General features: G+C 36.0%; 1 protein-coding gene across 3 annotated transcripts in view; it reads left to right on the forward strand.

The window, feature by feature from the left end:
* The window catches only part of NRK (Nik related kinase), a 130,297-nt gene that overhangs the window by 62,820 nt on the left and 48,780 nt on the right, over positions 1-18,697 (forward strand). For all 3 annotated transcript variants that reach the window (XM_086386538.1, XM_086386537.1, XM_086386536.1), the window contains exons 5-10: positions 5,228-5,353; positions 8,455-8,565; positions 10,176-10,266; positions 13,248-13,378; positions 15,220-15,274; positions 17,779-17,857. In XM_086386538.1, coding sequence (XP_086242664.1) covers positions 5,228-5,353; positions 8,455-8,565; positions 10,176-10,266; positions 13,248-13,378; positions 15,220-15,274; positions 17,779-17,857 — 593 coding nt within the window. The remainder of the gene's footprint in view (positions 1-5,227; positions 5,354-8,454; positions 8,566-10,175; positions 10,267-13,247; positions 13,379-15,219; positions 15,275-17,778; positions 17,858-18,697) is intronic.

The following is an 18,697-nucleotide window of genomic DNA, read 5'->3' on the forward strand; positions in this document are numbered from 1 at the left end:
ATCATGTATGAGCCCAATGAAGACTACTCTTTTCGTGTGTGAGAGAACAGTCATAGACAGAAAAGCAACAGGCTGCCCAGCCTGAGTGTTCAGACATCTGGCCCAGTACTTGAATGCATGAAGGTGATTTCTACCTGAAACTTTTTAACTGCCTTACAAAGCAGTTTCTATTACTCTGATAATTTGCTGGCTCTAGAATAAGCTCTGGCAAAGGAAATTCTTTTTCAGTAGATCTTGATAATCTAGATGTTAGTGATCTATCAAAGTATTCTGGGGGCCTAAATAGAGAATTTTGCTCTAACAATATAACCGATATTTTTTTCTTGATTTTTCTCCCCTGCAGTTATCTATCTAGTATTCAAATATTTTCAGCCTTTTGTATCTTAATAATAAATATGCTTCCAGACTCATTTAAGAATAAGCTTTTCCATTAATAATCACACCCAGAAGAACTTTCTAGTTATATTAAGAAGATATCGGTAAACAGTTTCATGATTAGTTTAAAAGTACTGGGCTCCTATTTTGTTTACAGTGTTTCTTGGGAGACAAGGCATATCTAAAGGTAAGAGGTAATGCTTATGTTAATCAAGAAGCTGTGAAAGGTAAGGTTTGAAAATTAAAATTGTTTCACTAATTCTGGTTTTATCAAATATTTGTGGTAATTCATTTGAAGATCATCTCCAAACTCTCTCTAAAGTCTTTCTATAGGGAAAAACACTTAGATTTTAGAATTGGGTGAAATTGCAATGCAAGTTTTGGCATCCTGAGCTGCCTCTTCTTGACAAAAAGCAGGATATTCAGGCCACTCTCGGATCAACTGGCCTTGAGCCAGGAAATGCTATAGCATCATATTACTGGGATATGTGTGAGAGTTTTAAATTACCCACTTGGCCTGATGGATATAATGTACTTATGTGTTTCTCACAAGCTCAACTTCCTGTTAATTGAGAATGGCAAACATACTAATGCTTTCCAAACATATCTGATCTTGGTTTATTGGTTTTGGGGGAGTTTACATTTATGTGGGAGACCCACTCTTAGAAGTTTTTTCTAGTTGGGAGCTTTGAGTTCTCTGATTATATATTTTAGTAAGAAAAATAATTGATTGGCCAGTTAGCATCTCTAAATCATCCTGAATCCTTTGGGGTAAGAAGTTTGTGACTTGCACACACATCTCATTAATCAGGGGTTTACGAAAATAGCAGTAGTGTGGAAGTCAAGAAACATGAGTTCCAATGCCAAGTCTACTGCTAAATAGCTAAGAAGTACTTGGAAAAATGGTCTTACCTCTCTAGTCGTCAGGTTTCTCATAGGCAAAATGGCACCAGAATATTTAGCCTACCTATGAGAAGAATAAACGTATAGTTAAATACAACTACATGGTTGCCAGGAGCCCAGCTATTCTCTTCCTGCTTGAGGACATGAGGTTTCTAACTCAGAAAGAAAAGGAAGTTCTTTGATACCAAACTACCAAACAAGTTGAAGGACTCAATCTGGCCTGCTCTTCTCTTTAACCTATTCTATGTGTTCTTATCCTCACATTACCATCTCATTCTTATTTATTGAGTCTTTATGAGTTCATATTTCTCTCAGCAGAACCTTGGTGCCTTGCTAGAAACTGAGATTACCCCTCTACATTTAGAATTACTAGTTTCTAAGGTTTATTTCTATATGATGGCAGATATTGTTATCATTTCAAAGAATAACAACATCACAAGGGAAGCAGAAAGTTTAAGGGTCCTATATGGCAAGAATGAAAGCCACGAGGATCAGCCTTTATCCTACAGGTTAAGGGAATGTGAAGGCAACTTATCAACCAAGCTTCCTTGGGAGGCTAGGGTGAAACAGGAACCTGAACTTCTATATAATTCTCATGCTACAGGTGATTGTTTTAATTGTTCATGCTTTTATTACACAATAAATGCAAATCCTGTTGTTGGGGTTTCCAACTGGAGAAATAAGGCTCCATCCCGTCCCCCAAAGACATTCAGGTGTCTAGATTTGTTTTAGAGTTGTTGAATGGTTATGAATAAATCCACTGGAAAATCCTAGGGAAATGCTAAAAAATGTTCTACAGATGTATTTTCTACTACCTCAAGGTTGTCAAGTCAAGTTAATTGAGGGAAATGCTGGGGATAACTAAAGATAGTTAGAGGTTCACCCATTAATTACTTTTAATGCCAGTAGGCCCTGTTCTAATTCATTGCCCAGAATAAGTCAAAGGTATCCTTTTTCACTGGATTTTAGAATAGGAGTATAACTTTATCTTTAAAAGTCTTCTTTTCTTCACATACTGCAGATATATCTCACTCTGTACAGTGAGAGTATTCCTGAAAAGGTTATATAAATTGAACTTTTATAGATGCTGTAGGAGAGCTTTTTTTATTTACAATGAAATGAAATTTATAGCTACTAAGAATTCAGACCACTGGATTGATAGCTAGCTTTATAACATATTTACCACTGTAGTGATTAGGAAAATAATGAATTTAAGCGTATCTTTTAAAATTGTAGGACAAATCAAACTAGAAAATTTAAAATTCAGTTAATCAAGGCAACGTGGTACAAGCATAAGGATAGACATATAGATCAGTTCAGTTCAGTTCAGTCGCTCAGTTGTGTCCAACTCTTTGTGACCCCATGAACTGCTGCACACCAGGCCTCCCTGTCCATCACCAACTCCCGGCGTCCACCCAAACTCATGTCCATTGAGTCAGTGATGCCATCCAACCATCTCATCCTCTGTTGTCACCTTCACCTCCTGCTCTCAATCCCAGAATCAGGAACTTTTCAAATGAGTCAGTTCTTTGCATCAGGTGGCCAAAGTATTGGAGGTTCAGCTTCAACATCAGTCCTTCCAATGAACACTCAGGACTGATCTCCTTTAGGATGGACTGGTTGGATCTCCTTGCAGTCCAAGGGACTCTCAAGAGTCTTCTCTAACACCACAGTCCAAAATCATCAATTCTTCAGCACTCAGCTTTCTTTATAGTCCAATTCTCACATCCATACGTGACTACTTTGGAAAAGCCATAGCCTTGACTAGACGGACCTTTGTTGCTTTTTAATATGCTGTCTAGGTTGGTCATAACTTTCCTTCCAAGGAGTAAGCATCTTTTAATTTCATGGCTGCAATCACCATCTGCAATGATTCTGGAGCCCCCCAAAAATAAAGTCAGCCACTGTTTCCCCATCTATTTGCCATCAAGTGATGGGACCAGATGCCATGATCTTAGTTTTCTGAATGTTGAGCTTTAAGCCAACTTTTTCACTCTCCTCTTTCACTTTCATCAAGAGGCTCTTTAATTCTTCTTCACTTTCTGCCATAAGGGTGGTGTCATCTGCATATCTGAGGTTATTGATATTTCTCCTGGTAGTCTTGATTCCAGCTTGTGCTTCTTCCAGTCCAGTGTTTCTCATGATGTACTCTGCATATAAGTTAAATAAGCAGGGTGACAATATACAGCCTTAATGTACTCCTTCCTATTTAGAACCAGTCTGTTGTTCCATGTTCAGTTCTAACTGTTGCTTCCTGACCTGCATATAGATTTCTCAAGAGGCAGGTCAGGTGGTCTGGTATTCCCATCTCTTTCAGAATTTTCCACAGTTTATTGTGATCCACACAGTCAAAGGCTTTGGCATAGTCAGTAAAGCAAAAATAGATGTTTTTCTGGAACTCTCTTGCTTTTTCGACATAGATCAGTGAAATATAATTATTTCCATATATCTGTGATCAACTAATTTTCAACATGAATGAAAACACGATTTATAGGGAAAGACTTGACTTTTCAACAAATAATGCTGAGGTAACTAGATATCCACAGGTAAAAGAATGAAATTGGTCCCCTGCTTTCTATGAAAATTAATTCAAAATGGATAAAAAACCTAAATGTAAGAGCTAAAACTATAAAATGTTTGGAAGAAAAGATTGGAGTTGATTTGGTGACTTTGGATTTGACAAGAAAGCCTTAGATGTGACACCAAAAGTACAAACAACAAAACAAGGAATCGATAAGTTGGACTTCATCAGAATTTAATTTTTTTAAATTTTTTAACTTTACAATAAAATTTTGTGCCTCAAAAGACACTATCATGAAAGTAAAATGACTGCCCACAGAATGGGAGAAAATAATTGCAAATCATATATCTTATAAAGTACTTATATATAGAATATATAAATAAATCTTACAATTCAATACTAAAAAGACAAGTGATCCAACTTAAAAATAGGGGCAAAGATATTTTATTAGATACGCCTCTGATGATCATAAAATGGCTAGTAAGCCAATGAAAAGATCCTTAACTCCATCAGTCTTCAGGGAATTGCAAATCAAAACTACAATGAGATAATCACTTTACACCCACTATGATGTTATAATAATTAAACAGAAAATAATGAGCGTGAGGTGAGGGTATAGAGAAATGAGAACCATCATTCATTTGGGAATGTAAAATGGTGTAGCCACTATGGAAAACAGTTTGACATTTCATCAAAATGTTAAATACAGCATTACCATTGGACCCAACCATTTTACTCCTAGGTATATACCAAAGGGAAATGAAAATATATATCTACACTAAAACTGAAATGAATGTTCATAGCAGCATTATTCATACTAGACAAAACGTAGAAATAACTCATTCAGTTGATGAATGGTAAATAAAAAAGAATGAAATACTGATATGTATTACAACATGGATGAACCCTGGGGGGAAAACAAACTAGTCATAAATTATTTTCGTTTATATACAATGTTAAGGATAGATAAATCTATAGAGATATAAAAAATGTTTGTGGTTGCTTGAAGCTGGGATGTGGTGGCAGAATTTGGGGGTGATAGCTAAAGAGTATGGGATTTCCTTTTGGGTTGACAAAAATGTTCTTATGGTTGAATAATTTTATTAATATACTAAAACCATTGAATTTTTCAGTTTAATTGGGTGATTCCGTTTAGTGCAAACTTCATACGGTGGTCACTGCTGGTCCAGGGATCATACTTTAAGAACCATTGAATTAAAAGATACTCAACTGACCTTTATCTTCTCCCAAATTCCCAGTTAACCCCACATCTCCATTCTGAGAATTCTAGTTGGGATTTTATTATAATACATTGCTGTGGGGTATAAAGGGTTGCCATAAGATTCTCCTTCTTTGATCTACTATAGCTTAGGATACCATAGTCATTGAGTGGCATAGCTTAGGAATTTTACTATCCTTATTCTATAGGATGAAGAAGAGGATCTCAGGACTGAACTCAACCTTTTGAAGAAGTACTCTTTCCACAAGAACATTGTGTCCTTCTACGGTGCATTTTTCAAGCTGAGTCCCCCTGGCCAGAGGCATCAACTTTGGGTGTGTATTTAGTTACCTTGATCTTATTGCATAAGACTAAGTCTCACTTCAGAACATATACTTTCATAAATTGAGATGTCATTTTTGTGCACCTACAGAAGAACTTAAGCATGCAACTGCTCAAAGTAGTATGAAAAAAAAATGTGCTCTAATTCCTGGAAATGGGAGTGATAAAATATGGAAAAATAAATTAAGTGATTGGCAAGGGGTTCAGGGATAAGATGTGAGAAGACTCAAATGAATACTGGAAATATCTAATATATTTCTTTTCAAATAGAGATTTGCTGCTTTTAACTTTATGTAGCTAATACATTTGCTTATAAATTAGAGGTATAGCTAAGGAGATTACCTGATGGATTTGGGCCCAATGACTGAATAATAAATATCTATTCCAAGTCACACTTGGAATGAGTATATGAGTGCAATTTAAGTGTTTGCTAAGTGCAATTATCTTTAAACATAATTCCTATAAACTGTTTTTCTAAGTGGTTAGTTGACTTATCCTTTTCTGAGGCTTCATGCCTATAGTATCATGAATTACAAATCAATGAGCTATAAATTTTAAAGGCTAACTGAAACCCATGCTACAGTTACCAGAGTTGTTGCTGCCCTCTGCCATAGGAGACATAATCAAACCACAAGAAAATGAGCTTCAATCAAGTATATCTTTATTTAAAAAGGAATATTTAGAACATCACCTGGGGTCAGTGTACATTCTTTTGCATTTCTAGGCCAAGTTAAGAGTGGTATTTTTAAAATAATACCTGAGACTTTTCAGAATTTTCGAGTCAAAGAAAGATTCTGTTACATTTTATATGTGAACTTTAGGAAGCAGGATAGTGGGCAATATAGGAAGGTTTCAACAAGGGATTGAATTGAAGCTATGGTTCTCAAACTTTAGCCTGCAACAGAATTTCATGGAGATCCTAATAAAAACAGGTTGCTGGGCCCCACCCACAGAGTTATTAATTCAGTTAGTCTGGGGTAGGGAGTCCACAAATTTGCACTTTTTAAAAAGTTTACAAGTGATGTTGATGATACTCGTCTAGGTACCACATTTTGAGAACCCTCAAATTTAGAGATCTTCAGTTTAAACCTATTTTCTCCCAAATGTCCAGTTAACTGAATCCTCTATTCTCTGACAATGCCAGTTCAAATTTTGTTAAATATCACTGTGCATTTTTCATGGCTGCTGTTTTTTTTTTTTTTTTCCTTTTGTGGGGGGGCATACAGCATTTGTCTTTAAATATATTTTTATAAGTTTTTTTTCTCTTGACAGTATGGCAGTCTACTTATTAGATATGTTTCTCAGTGCTCAATTAATTCAGTCATATAACATCTATTCATTCAAAGCTATCTGTTTCCAGGCTTTCTCCTAGATGCTGAGGATACAGTCATAAGCTGAATTTACGTGGCTCTGGCCCACTGGAGCTTACAGTCTATTTGTGAAGACAAATATCAATCAAATAATCACACAAATAAATGTATAATTGGTCAGAAGGGAAGTAACATGCTTTTGAATGGGCAAATAACAAAGGAATCTAAGTTAGGGAAAGGAAAACTCTTCCTTGAAAAACTTTTTCTTACACTAATATCTGAAGGATAAATAGGCACTGCATGCAAAAGGTATTTGTTGAGGTAACAGTTTTCCTGGGACCATTCACACTTTCTTTCCTATGTAAATCTGAACACATAGGAAGCAAATAACAAAATAATTACCGTTTATAAAGTATAGCCAGGCACTGTGCATACAAATTCGGGAAAATGAGAATGTCTTGCATTCTTTTCATAGTAGAACTCTTCTGACTCAGGTAATACTGGCAAGATTTTCCAGTGTTCACCTTAGTGAATGACTTTAATTCATGTTTGTCATGGTTCAAAATGAGCCCCTTTTCTTCCATTACCACAGTGTATATGTTGTAACCATTCGATATAGTAGACATGAAAATTAACCTTTTTGTGCTTTATCTGTACTATCTGGTTTGTTAGGCTGCTTTTCGTATTTTCGTTTATTGGAATAGTGTACTCAGGTAAAAGACTCTGTGTTATATCAGTTGTGAACAAATAGAAAATAAGGAAGTAATTTTCTGAAAGGAAAATCTTAGCATTCCAAAAGGAAATAAGGTATACCTTTTAAATATTCATGATTTGGGGCCTATCCTTTTACTTCCTTTCATCTATGGCAATAATTATCTTACCTATAGTTTTTTTAAAAAAGCATGTCTTGTTCTACTGACAAAGTAGTATTACCATTTGACATTGGCACTAGAGCATAAACCTGCACTTAAGAAAAGTTTGTGAAATTGATTATAATAGGCAGATTCTCCTTCACATTGGTCAGTCCTCTAGTTAGCTAATATATGAAAGCAAATTTACTAGTTGAGCAACTGATGCATTAGTGGCAAAAACAAATTTCCTGAAAAATTGCATTTGTTAATAAAGTAAAATCTGAATGAGACACTGTCAGAATATTAGACTTAAAATAGACTTTCCTTAGCAGTTTGTTTGGAAAAAAATTGCCCTACAGTAATGGGACTGACAGTTTCCCCCTTCAGGTTGTATTTTGTCAGTATCTTGGGGAAAATATTCTAAAACTTGAAAATAAAACAACAGTAAAAACAAATCTAGTCAATGCTTAAGTGTAAATTGTTTTGAGATACCCTCCATATCCTGTTTTTCTACCCGCAAACTATTCCCTCAACTGTCTTTTTTATTCTACTCCAGTCATCACTCAGGCTTAGCTCTGTGCAAGCTTCTTTGTAAAGGCATGTGCTCATTCTGTTTTCAATAAGCTGAACATTCTTCTTTCTCAGCATACCCAAACACAACCTATCCTTCAAGGCTTAGCTCAAATCCCACCTCCTGGTTTAAAAATCCCTGGTGTGGTACCTCCTTTCTCTCCCTCCAGAGATCTTTGTATTTTTTTTTTTCAGTTCTTTCTAATTCTACTAGCTTCCTACCAGACAATTGAGCCAGTCTTTGCAGTATCTTAATGTCTAAACATAACATATACATGTAAGCCATATGAACTAAAACTCTCCAGATATTTTCAGAGAACTACTTTCTAAGTCTTGATACTTTCTTTGCTGGCTTCCCTGCAGATGGTGATGGAGTTATGTGCAGCCGGCTCAGTCACTGATGTAGTGAGAATGACCAGAAATCAGAGTTTGAAGGAAGATTGGATTGCTTATATCTGCCGAGAAATCCTCCAGGTGAGCATTCATATAGTCATTTGCCCCTGACCTTGAAGAAACCTGGGGGTAATATATACAGTGTGTCTTATACTTGCTCATATAGGATGGTTTAAAAATTCTAAACTTCTGGATCAGGATACTGAAAAAAACCAAAAGGCTTTAGAGAAAGCAGCTTTGACCTAATGTCATTCCAAATCATGGCTTTTAATGGCTCTTTCAGAGTCAGACTACAGTGTTTGGTGGATCATGGGTGTTACTTAAAGTACGTGTTAAGTTGTTGTGATTTTAGAGTTCTTTTTTTTTTTAAAAGCATAGCACTATCATTGGAGATTAAGATAGGTTGAGAAATCTGTGTTTTACTCAATGGCTCCAAATCATCTACAACTCTTTTGCAGATAGATATCCTCTCTGAATAATGTCTTAATGTTTAAAACATTGCTTATTTTGAACACCAAATTGGATGAAAATGACAGTCTTCTTGATCTACCAAACTCAGATTTTTCTTTGTGTCTTAAGTGCTTAGAGTCACCCAAGAAGGATGTTAACAGAACTGAACAGCATCACTGATAAAATATTAGAATGCTGTCTTAACTGGATTCACTCATGGTAATAGTGTACATACTTAAGAGTGCGAACTCTGGACTGAGTTTAAATTCTGGTTCATCATGTATTAGCTGTGTGTCCCTGAGTCAGTTACTTAATTTCTCCAAATCTCATTTTCCTCACCTGTAATTTGGGGTGGAATTAGCACCTTCCTTAAAAGGTTGCTGTAAGGATTTAAGAGTTGACTCCATGTAAAGTGCTTAGCACAGTGCTTGGCAAAGAATAAGGACTCAATTGATATTAGCTGTTTTTACTGTTATTTCTATTATTAATCTCCTGTTAGTATGTAGAGCAATCTCACTGAAGCCAGGGCATGGGTTAGTTTTAGTGGTGAGTGGTCTGGAGACAGCATGGTAAACCAATACAAATGGCAAGTACTTTAAAGTGAATTTCCACAGGCATACGCGTGTTTCCCATCCTGAACCCTCCTCCCTCCTCCCTCCCCATACCATCCCTCTGGGTCATCACACGTGTATGCCTGTGGCGGATTCATTTCGATATATGGCAGAACCAATCAATATTGTAAAGTTTAAAAATAAAATAAAATTTAAAAAAAAGAAGAAAAAAAAATAAAGTGAATTTCCATATTCCTCCAAATTCTCAGCCTACAAGGTTGACTTGAAAATATTTTGGACTAAACGAATGGTTGGATAAGTAGAGTAAAACAATGGCTGAGCTAAGATAGTTCAGATATCCAGGTCTTTAGTCATGTGGTTAGTTGGAAAAAATGGAGACTAGAAACAAAGGTAAATGGCCCAATATATACAAGCATTAATTTTTGGTGTTCCTTCTCTTTCATGGATGTCCTGATTTATTTTCCTTTCCTTATAGCCGAAAGTACTATTTCTGGGAACTGGTTGTAGTATTTCCAGCCTAAAGAAGAATTTTGTCTGAAAAATGCAAATCTGGGCCATTTTTCTTACCAAAAGTCTTTCCAAAAATGCTAAAAACAGTACCAGAAAAAGAGAAAAACTGTATATTGATCTTGCTTTTTTATATAAATGTATATATGTATGTATATGCAGGGCTTAGCTCATCTTCATGCACACCGTGTAATTCACCGGGACATCAAAGGTCAAAATGTGCTACTGACTCATAATGCTGAAGTAAAACTAGGTAAGTTTATTCTTGTAATACTTTAAATGAACCCCAAAATATCTTAACAGAGAAAAATCCTTTAAGATTACTGTTTTCTCTCATGTCACTAATATCCCCCTCTACTTATTTACACTATGTTGTCCCTACCTGCAAAATAAATCAAAATTTGAAAATTTGTTTTGGAAGGGATGTGGGACAAGAGAAAGATGCACCTAACTGTTTCTCAGAAATCATTTTGAGACAATTTTGAAATGGGAGTTTTACATTTTGGTCATTGCTTTACCTTCTATTGGGCTTACCAGGCAGCTCAGTGGTAAAGATTCCGCCTGCCAATGCAGGAGATACAGGTGATGCGAGTTTGATCCCTGGGGTTAGGAAAATCCCCTGGAGGAGGGCATAGTAACCCACTGCAGTACTCTTGGTGGGATCTGCTATTATATTTATTTCAACAATTTAATTGAGTGTTTACCATGTGCAAGTTTGTGTGTCATGAACAAAGATTAAACAAAAAGACAATTCTTCCACATCACAGAGCCATATTTTCCAAAGAATATCTAAGAACTTTTAAATTTACTTAAGCACAAATCGCTTCATTGGAATTTTCCCTCAAATATTTAAAGAACTGATATAAGTTAGAAATGATGCTCCAGTAATGTCCAAATCAAATTTGGAATTAGAAATCTGAAATCCAGAGTTTCTAGCTTTCAGTTCCAGGGTTCAGAATGGTATAGTTTATTGAAAATAATTATTATATTGTCTCACAGGCACACAGGGAACAATATGTTGTGCTCTTTAATGTTTAAAATAAATATTGTTGTGGATTTATAAATAATATCATATAAATAATGTCAGTACTATTTAATGGCAGATGACCTCATTGATACAGAACATAAAATCACTGGCATCAAATCCTGTATTTAATCATATCAATTCTTTCCTACCATATCTGTGTGTGTGTGTGTGTGTGTGTTTAATAGTCACTCAGCTGTGTCCAGCTCTTCGCAACCCCATGGGGTGTAGCCCACCAGGCTCCTCTGTCCTTGGGATTCTCTAGGCAAGAATACTGAAACAGGTTGCGATTTCCTTCTCCAGGGGATATGCCTGACCCAAGGATCAAACCTGGGTCTTCTGCATTGCAGGCAGACTCTTTACCATCTGAGCCACCAGGGGCTTCCCCTACCATATCTCTAGCATGATCTTCAGATCATTCCCATTTTTCCTGCCAAATAAATATAACCAGAATAGAGTTTTTGTTCATTCACTAAGAATGCTTTTCACTGAATATTTGTGGAAGAAGCATGTGGTAATAATTGTTCCTGCAGTAAGTTAAAAGTAATTTCAAGTAAATGTATTGTTCTTTTGTGTCTAAAAGCTACAAAGCTAGAAACGGAATTTTAAGACACTGTGTTAAAATACACAAGGGTCATTTGGATCTCACAGTGAAATGTGTAGCATGGATATAGTATGTCACACAGCTACATTCTGTGTTCACATATATGGTAGTGTTCCCATATATTTGGGTCAAGTTGCTAGCCAACCCTATCATCTGCATCACAGAACAGAAATTGTAAGTGAAAAGCCTCTGAAAAATCTGTCACAAAGTCCCTGCACTAAAGATCATGTACTTGACTCTGTAGGAGAGACCTTTTAGCACTGGATTAAAATTTTTCAGGCTTCTCATCTATATATAATCCTTATACATTGGTTTTTAGATTTCTTAGATCCCACAATATTTTTAAATGACAAGTTATAAGGAGAAGGTTGAAGAAGCAAAACCCAAAGGGAGTAACAGAAAGGAGAGAGACTGGACAATGACTGTATTGCAGTCTCAACTGATCAATAATCCTCATATTCTGGTCCCTAAGTCAGTAAGGAAAAGATGAATGATGCCACTGTTGGGATCTCATCCCTACTTTTAATTTCAGGTTTTCTTTTTTTCCTTTTTCTTCCATTTATCACTCTTCTTCCAGTCTTTGCTCATTTCCTTTTCTTCTTTGAATGTCATACATAAGCTTATGGCCTTCATAGATATTTCTTGGCCCTTAAAGTTGGCCCTCAGGGATAGTGAGAATGCTGAACTCTGATGTAACCTATTCTCAAAAAAAAAAGTATCTAGATAATGAGATTGTGCAACACCCAATGATTTTCATGTATTATGGACATTGTGTTGATATTGTTCTTATTAGTCCTTCCTTTAACACTGCCTTAAACTCTTAACTTCTTAATTTCTCTTTTCTTTTCCTAAGTTCTTTAAACTACTTTTCAGTCAGGGTTGTTAGCCATCCTCTAGATTCCTGGAAACCATTCTAAATTAGAAAATCTACTTCATTTTTCATCCATGTCTTATTTTTTCTGGACTAAATAACCCCAGTCTACTTTAGCCTTTTTTTCTGTCTGTTTCTGAGGATACCATACTAAATATTTTCATATAATATATCCCACAGATGAATAGAAGACTGAACTTTAATAGTCTAAGCTGAGATATGGATACCACACTAAATATTTGCATCTGATTCAGAAGATCTGTAGAAGAACTTAAACTAAATTTTAGCATAAATTTATTTTTCTTTATTAGTGTAGTAGAACTTTCTAACATCATCAGTGAGACTTCCTAATGAAGTACTAATAAGTTTTTGATTTCTTAGATATTGCTTATAGTGCTGGTCTTCTTCCAGCTTGGTGGCAGGTCCAAACACTACATATGTTATCACTTCAGAGGTTTAGGGTATACTGATGGAACTTTATTTTTAATATTCATGGTAAACATTCAGCCAAACCTACTGTAGATTTATAATAGCACTGCTGAATCTCTTTCCAACATAAATACCAGCAAAAGCCTGTTTCCCAGTGTTACTGGAGTAGACTTCATGGTAAAGTTTGCTGGGCTGGAATGAAAATCTGTTATCCATTGTGGCTTTTGTATTGGCTTTCCAAGTTAAAGCAATAACTTATTGAGCTTTTTGTTACTCATTAATTATTTTGACAAATGAATTTTGCAGTGGATTTTGGAGTGAGTGCCCAGGTGAGCAGAATTAATGGGAGGAGAAATAGCTTCATTGGAACCCCATACTGGATGGCACCTGAAGTGATTGACTGTGATGAGGACCCCAGGCGCTCCTATGATTACAGAGTAAGTGTAAGGATTCAGATAGTAGGAAACAAAATTTGTAAAGGACTTTTGACTTTTTATTTTAAATTATGAAATAAAAGAATAAAAACCACTACCCCTATATGTGGTTTGATGATGTGTGTAAGAATAATATTTTCTAAGAATGTAGGCAAAGTAGACCATTGGGAGTTATCCATATTTGAGGAAGAATGTCTAGTTCATCTTGTTTACAACTTCTTGGTAAAGAATATTATATTATGTGGCTTTATATGGAAATTTAACTTCCAGGGACAGAGTGCTTTATACACTTAAAACTGAATAAATGTAAAGCCAATTATTAATCCCCACAGTAACTTAGCTCCAAAGAGAAAAAATAATAATAATTTGATTACTCAGGGTAATGGAGAAAGTCCTTGGCATGCTTCAGCTCCAAACCACAGAAAATCAGTGGAATAGACAAATTAAGTAACAATTTATGCTATTTATTAAAATTTCCACTGAAGCTGCAATTTGGACAATATACATCTATGTACACATTTTAAAAAGTTGATATGGAAAGAAAACACTCCATTTGCTACAGACTGGAAAAACCACACTCACTCTCCACATCATAGCTCATCCAAACAATTCATTGTGGTTTCATTGTGTGGAACCTAGGACTCAATACTCAAAGTTGATTAATTCAAATTTCATCTCTTTTCCTTTTCCCTTAAATGCCCTCTGCTTGATTTGCAAGCAGATCTGTTGAGAGCCAATACTATTAGGAGCTATGGAGACAATGGAAACATAATGTTCTTTAAGTGACTTGCTGTAACAATAATGCTTTAGAGCGGTACAGTTTTTGGCAGTCTTCCAAGGACTTTCACCTCTATTAATTATACACTTTTAATTTTAAGTCCCACATAACTTAAAACTTAGACTTATATCATCACAACAACTCTTTGAAGCTAAGACATCTATAAACAGGTATTTTAAGAATTCAGTTAACTTGTTTAGGAGTCATTAAGCCAAACAGTGCACTTCTAGCCCTGTGCCCTTTCTACATTCTAAAAAACAAAGTACAGTTAACAGTAGTGAAGGTCATTCCCTGGAGCCTCCTAAAATGTATATTTTCCTAGAATTATAATAATTCTGTCCTCAGTTTCCTGTATTCAAGGAACTCCTGAAAGTGCTTATGTATATAGTATTTCATTTAATATTTATGCTAGTTCTATAACATGGATCCTATTATTATAATCTCTATTTTGAAAGTGAAAAAAAGAAAGTGTTAGTCACTCATTCATGTCTGACTCTTTGCGACCCCATGGACTGTAGCCCGCCAGGCTCCTCTGTCCATGGAATTCTCCAGGCAACAATACTTGAGTAAGTAGCCATTCCCTTCTCCAGGGGATCTTCCTGACCCAGGGATCAAACCCATGTCACCTGTGTTTCCTGTATTGCAGGCAGGTTCTTTACCATCTGAGCCACCAGGGAAGCCCTAATAGGGTAAAATTGAGGTGCAAAGTGTTAAATCATTTACCTACGATCTGACTTCTTTAGAGCTAGTAGTATGTGATTGGATTTCTTTACAACAAATTCCTTTTGGTATTTCAGTTAAGGTAACAGTAGCAATACATCCAAGATGAATTTTCCTTTCACTGAATCCCCACCCATATCAACTTGTTGTGTAGTGCAGTACTGGCTGGTCATAGGGTCAGATAACATCTTCCTATAACATCAGTCTATAATGAAGAAAACCCATAAAATGGCTGTGGCATTGGTACCTCCCCTCAGCCAAAGATTGTTTAGAGATTCTAAATACTATCTGTTTCCCACTTTTAAGTGACTTTTTTTTTTTTTTTTGGTCATCTTTTCCTTTGCAGAGTGATGTGTGGTCCGTGGGAATCACTGCTATTGAAATGGCTGAAGGGGCTCCTCGTGAGTAATAATATTTGATGTTGGTTAAAAGTTATGAAACATGCTGTACAAATCTGCCACTTGTACCAGTCAGCTTGTACTGATCACACAGGTGCCACACCACGTGCCAAACTATAAATGATGGTCTTTCCCAAATTACGAAATGCCATAGTCAGAATGGCCAGATACGTCTTTAAGAAGAGTTTGTATTTTTCTCTGTTAAGATGTCTTATTTTAGGCTGATTGAGTATTGACTCAATTTAGCCTCAATAACATTTGGTCACGATAGTAATAACCAAACAGAATCTAAAGGCGTTCCAGTACATATTCACTGATGAAATATTTAGGTTCCTGAACAGTTACACTTATATACTTCAGACTGTGCCAGTTAAGAAAATCCTCCAGTAGTTCCTTTTAATTGAGCCAATCCTCAACAATATTGAGAAGGAAGCTTTTTTCCCCACTTTGGAGTCAGTCCAGCTATCACTGGTGCCTTCCATGCTCCTATCAGCCACTCCATTGCCCTCATTGTTCCGTAGGCTCCATTTTCTCTTGTTTCCCCCTCCTTCTCTTCATTGAAGTAACCTGTCAGTAGTCTGTTCTTCAGGTTACTGCTTTCTGATAGGAAAGTAAAAGTGTAATGTGAACTTGAGTATAAATGATTAATAACCAGCAAATGTATAATCCCATAAACAGGGCATATTTGCTGTTCTCAATACCTAAATCCAAGAATATAAGTAATAAACACATTCATAGTATTGATGAGAAGTGAGAGAAATGCCTGAAGTGTGTATGTCAGGGGGCAGGGCTTGCAACTGCTTTGCTTTTCCCTCTCCAAGCAGATCCTGTAGGTTCCCATGTTCCTATGTGCTTCATCTGTACAATATCTACTGTTTTAACACTGTGTTTCATTGTTAATGGGAGTAATTTCAAGGAGTAGAAATAATGGTAACATAAAACTATTAAGAATCTCTGGTGTCCCTTGGAATATCAAGAATTTCTGGTGTCCCTTGGAATATCACATATCACAGAATGGGCATGGATTAAAGCTGGGTCAGGTATGGAGATCAGGCCACTGCACCTCCTATTAATTTATATAAACCTTGACCTTTGAACGATTGCCTTTATATTATTCTAATGAAATTACCCTGGGGACTTTATTTATACTACTATGAGAGGCCAATTTGGCACTGGAGATTTTTTTTTTTTGAGATGTATTTTGGGAGAGGAAGGATTCCTCTAAAGAGTTATTAATATCAAATTGTCCTCACATGAATGACACACTTTTAGTATTAGGTGAAATTTACACTATGGCTCTCCTTTGGGGAATTATTGCACTGCCAGTTTTCTTTAATCAAAATACAAGAGGAAATAAGTAAAGTGAGACACATATTTAAATACTTATTGAAAAGCCCAGAATTCCCAAGCCAATGAGGTAATGAATTTATATACCACATATTGGAATAGGCTTTTCTTTGTATGGTTGTGTTTCTGAAAAAGAGAATGAAAGTCTAGTAATTTTGCACAGAATTGAGGTGCCAGATAGCTAAAATCTTTCTTATAATATCAATAGCTAATATTTATTAAGTGCTTACTCTGTGCCAGACACTTTTATAGGTACGTTGCCATTTAATCCTCATAACAACTCTTTGAAGGAATTCTTGATGTATTTTCTGTTTTTAAGATGAATTAACCAAAGCACAGAGAGGTAAGTAATTTGCCCAAGGTCACAAAGGTAGAATTAGGATTTGAACAAGATGATCTAATCTAGAGGGTGTGTTCTTAATAGTTGTACGTGCGTGCTAAGTCGCTTCAGTCGTGTCTGACTCTTTGTAACACTATGGACTGTAGCCCAACAGGGTCCTCTGTCCATGAGAATTCTCCAGCAAGAATACTTGAGTGGGTTGCCATGCCCTCATCTAGGAGATGTTCCAGACCCAGGGATCCAACCCATGTCTCTTATGTCTCCTGCATTGGCAGGCGGGTTCTTTACCACTAGTGCCACCTAGGAAGCCCCTTCTTAATAGTTACATTGTATCTACTTCTTTTCCTAGGACTGTTAGCTTCCAAACCAGATCATTCTCATCTTTTTAGACTACTAAATCATTGTTTGCACATTATTGTGCATAGTTACTAGTATGATAGACTTTTCAGCCTATAATTACATATTCCAGTTTTACAACTGTGGAGGATACCGGCAGTACACAAGCACAGAAGAGTACTTGACTCCACCTGTGTTTTTGACTTCTCTAGATAGAAATCATCAATCACACATTTCAAAAATTTAACCTCGTGTAATTTATTATTATTTGTCACACTTGGAAATAGTGAAGGTTTAGTATCTTATATAATGGACAGCTTGTATTAAAGTCAACTTTTCTTCTAACTACCTTCTTTCATATCTATTCTTCAGTGTCTATTCAACATGATATGTGAAAGAACACTGAGAATTCCCTCTGGAATTAGGAGTTTGTTCTGTAGTTACCTTTCTTACTCATTCTAAACTTATCTATTTTCCTTTGCAGCCCTGTGTAATCTTCAACCTTTGGAAGCCTTATTTGTTATTTTGCGAGAATCTGCTCCCAAAGTCAAATCCAGTGGATGGTAAAGATGAATGACTTAATCTCTTAAACACATTAACTTGATATTTTTATATAGCAAAGAAGTTTTAATTCATTTGATCAGTCCTGTTTCAATATCCTTGTTGGACAATATTTCCTAAAAATGAATACCTTAAGGAGTCTAAATGAGTACTGTTCATTAAGAGCTAGCTAGCCAAATAGAAATAATACTCTCCATGGTATATTATGATGACAGTACTGTCCTGGCATTAGTGACATATTTAGTTTTGTCTCCTGTAATGGGCTGGACCAATGGAAGCCATTTGTGAAGTTTTTCACTGAGCTTACATAGGCAGTCAATGATTGTGATGTATAGCCCAGTCGTTTGACCCATAAAACTAAACATTCACAGAACCTAAAGAGGATTGTTCTCTCAGAGTGCTACAGCCCAACTAAACTTGGGAATCTTTCTTCCTGAAGTTTTTGGAACTAGTACATGAAGTTCTTGCTTATTCTCAGTATATATTACTTGCCCTGGTAAAAGTGGTTACTATGATTCAGTTGCTGACATTCTTCCTTGTGATTAAATTTAACCCTTCCCACAGATTTGGCTTTCTGGTCACATCTATTTGCATGGGCCGTTTTATAAAATTAATCAGTCCTGGTGCTATTAACACCCTTTTCTGGATCATTACATGGACAGCTTTAGAGCTCAAAGTGCACATAGTCAAGAAAAACACTCAGGCTTTAAAAATATGACTAGTATGGGATGACCAGTCTGGTCTCCTGGTCTGCATAAATCACATCAACCACTTAATTGCCATCCCACCACTCGTCTTTTTTACCACATACATTCTTTTGAACTCACCGAAGTTTCTACTAT

The sequence above is a fragment of the Bos grunniens genome, chromosome X (assembly GCF_055505025.1).
Source record: "Bos grunniens cultivar Pamir isolate PY7600 chromosome X, Bosgru_T2T1.0, whole genome shotgun sequence".
NCBI classification, from domain to species: domain Eukaryota; kingdom Metazoa; phylum Chordata; class Mammalia; order Artiodactyla; family Bovidae; genus Bos; species Bos grunniens.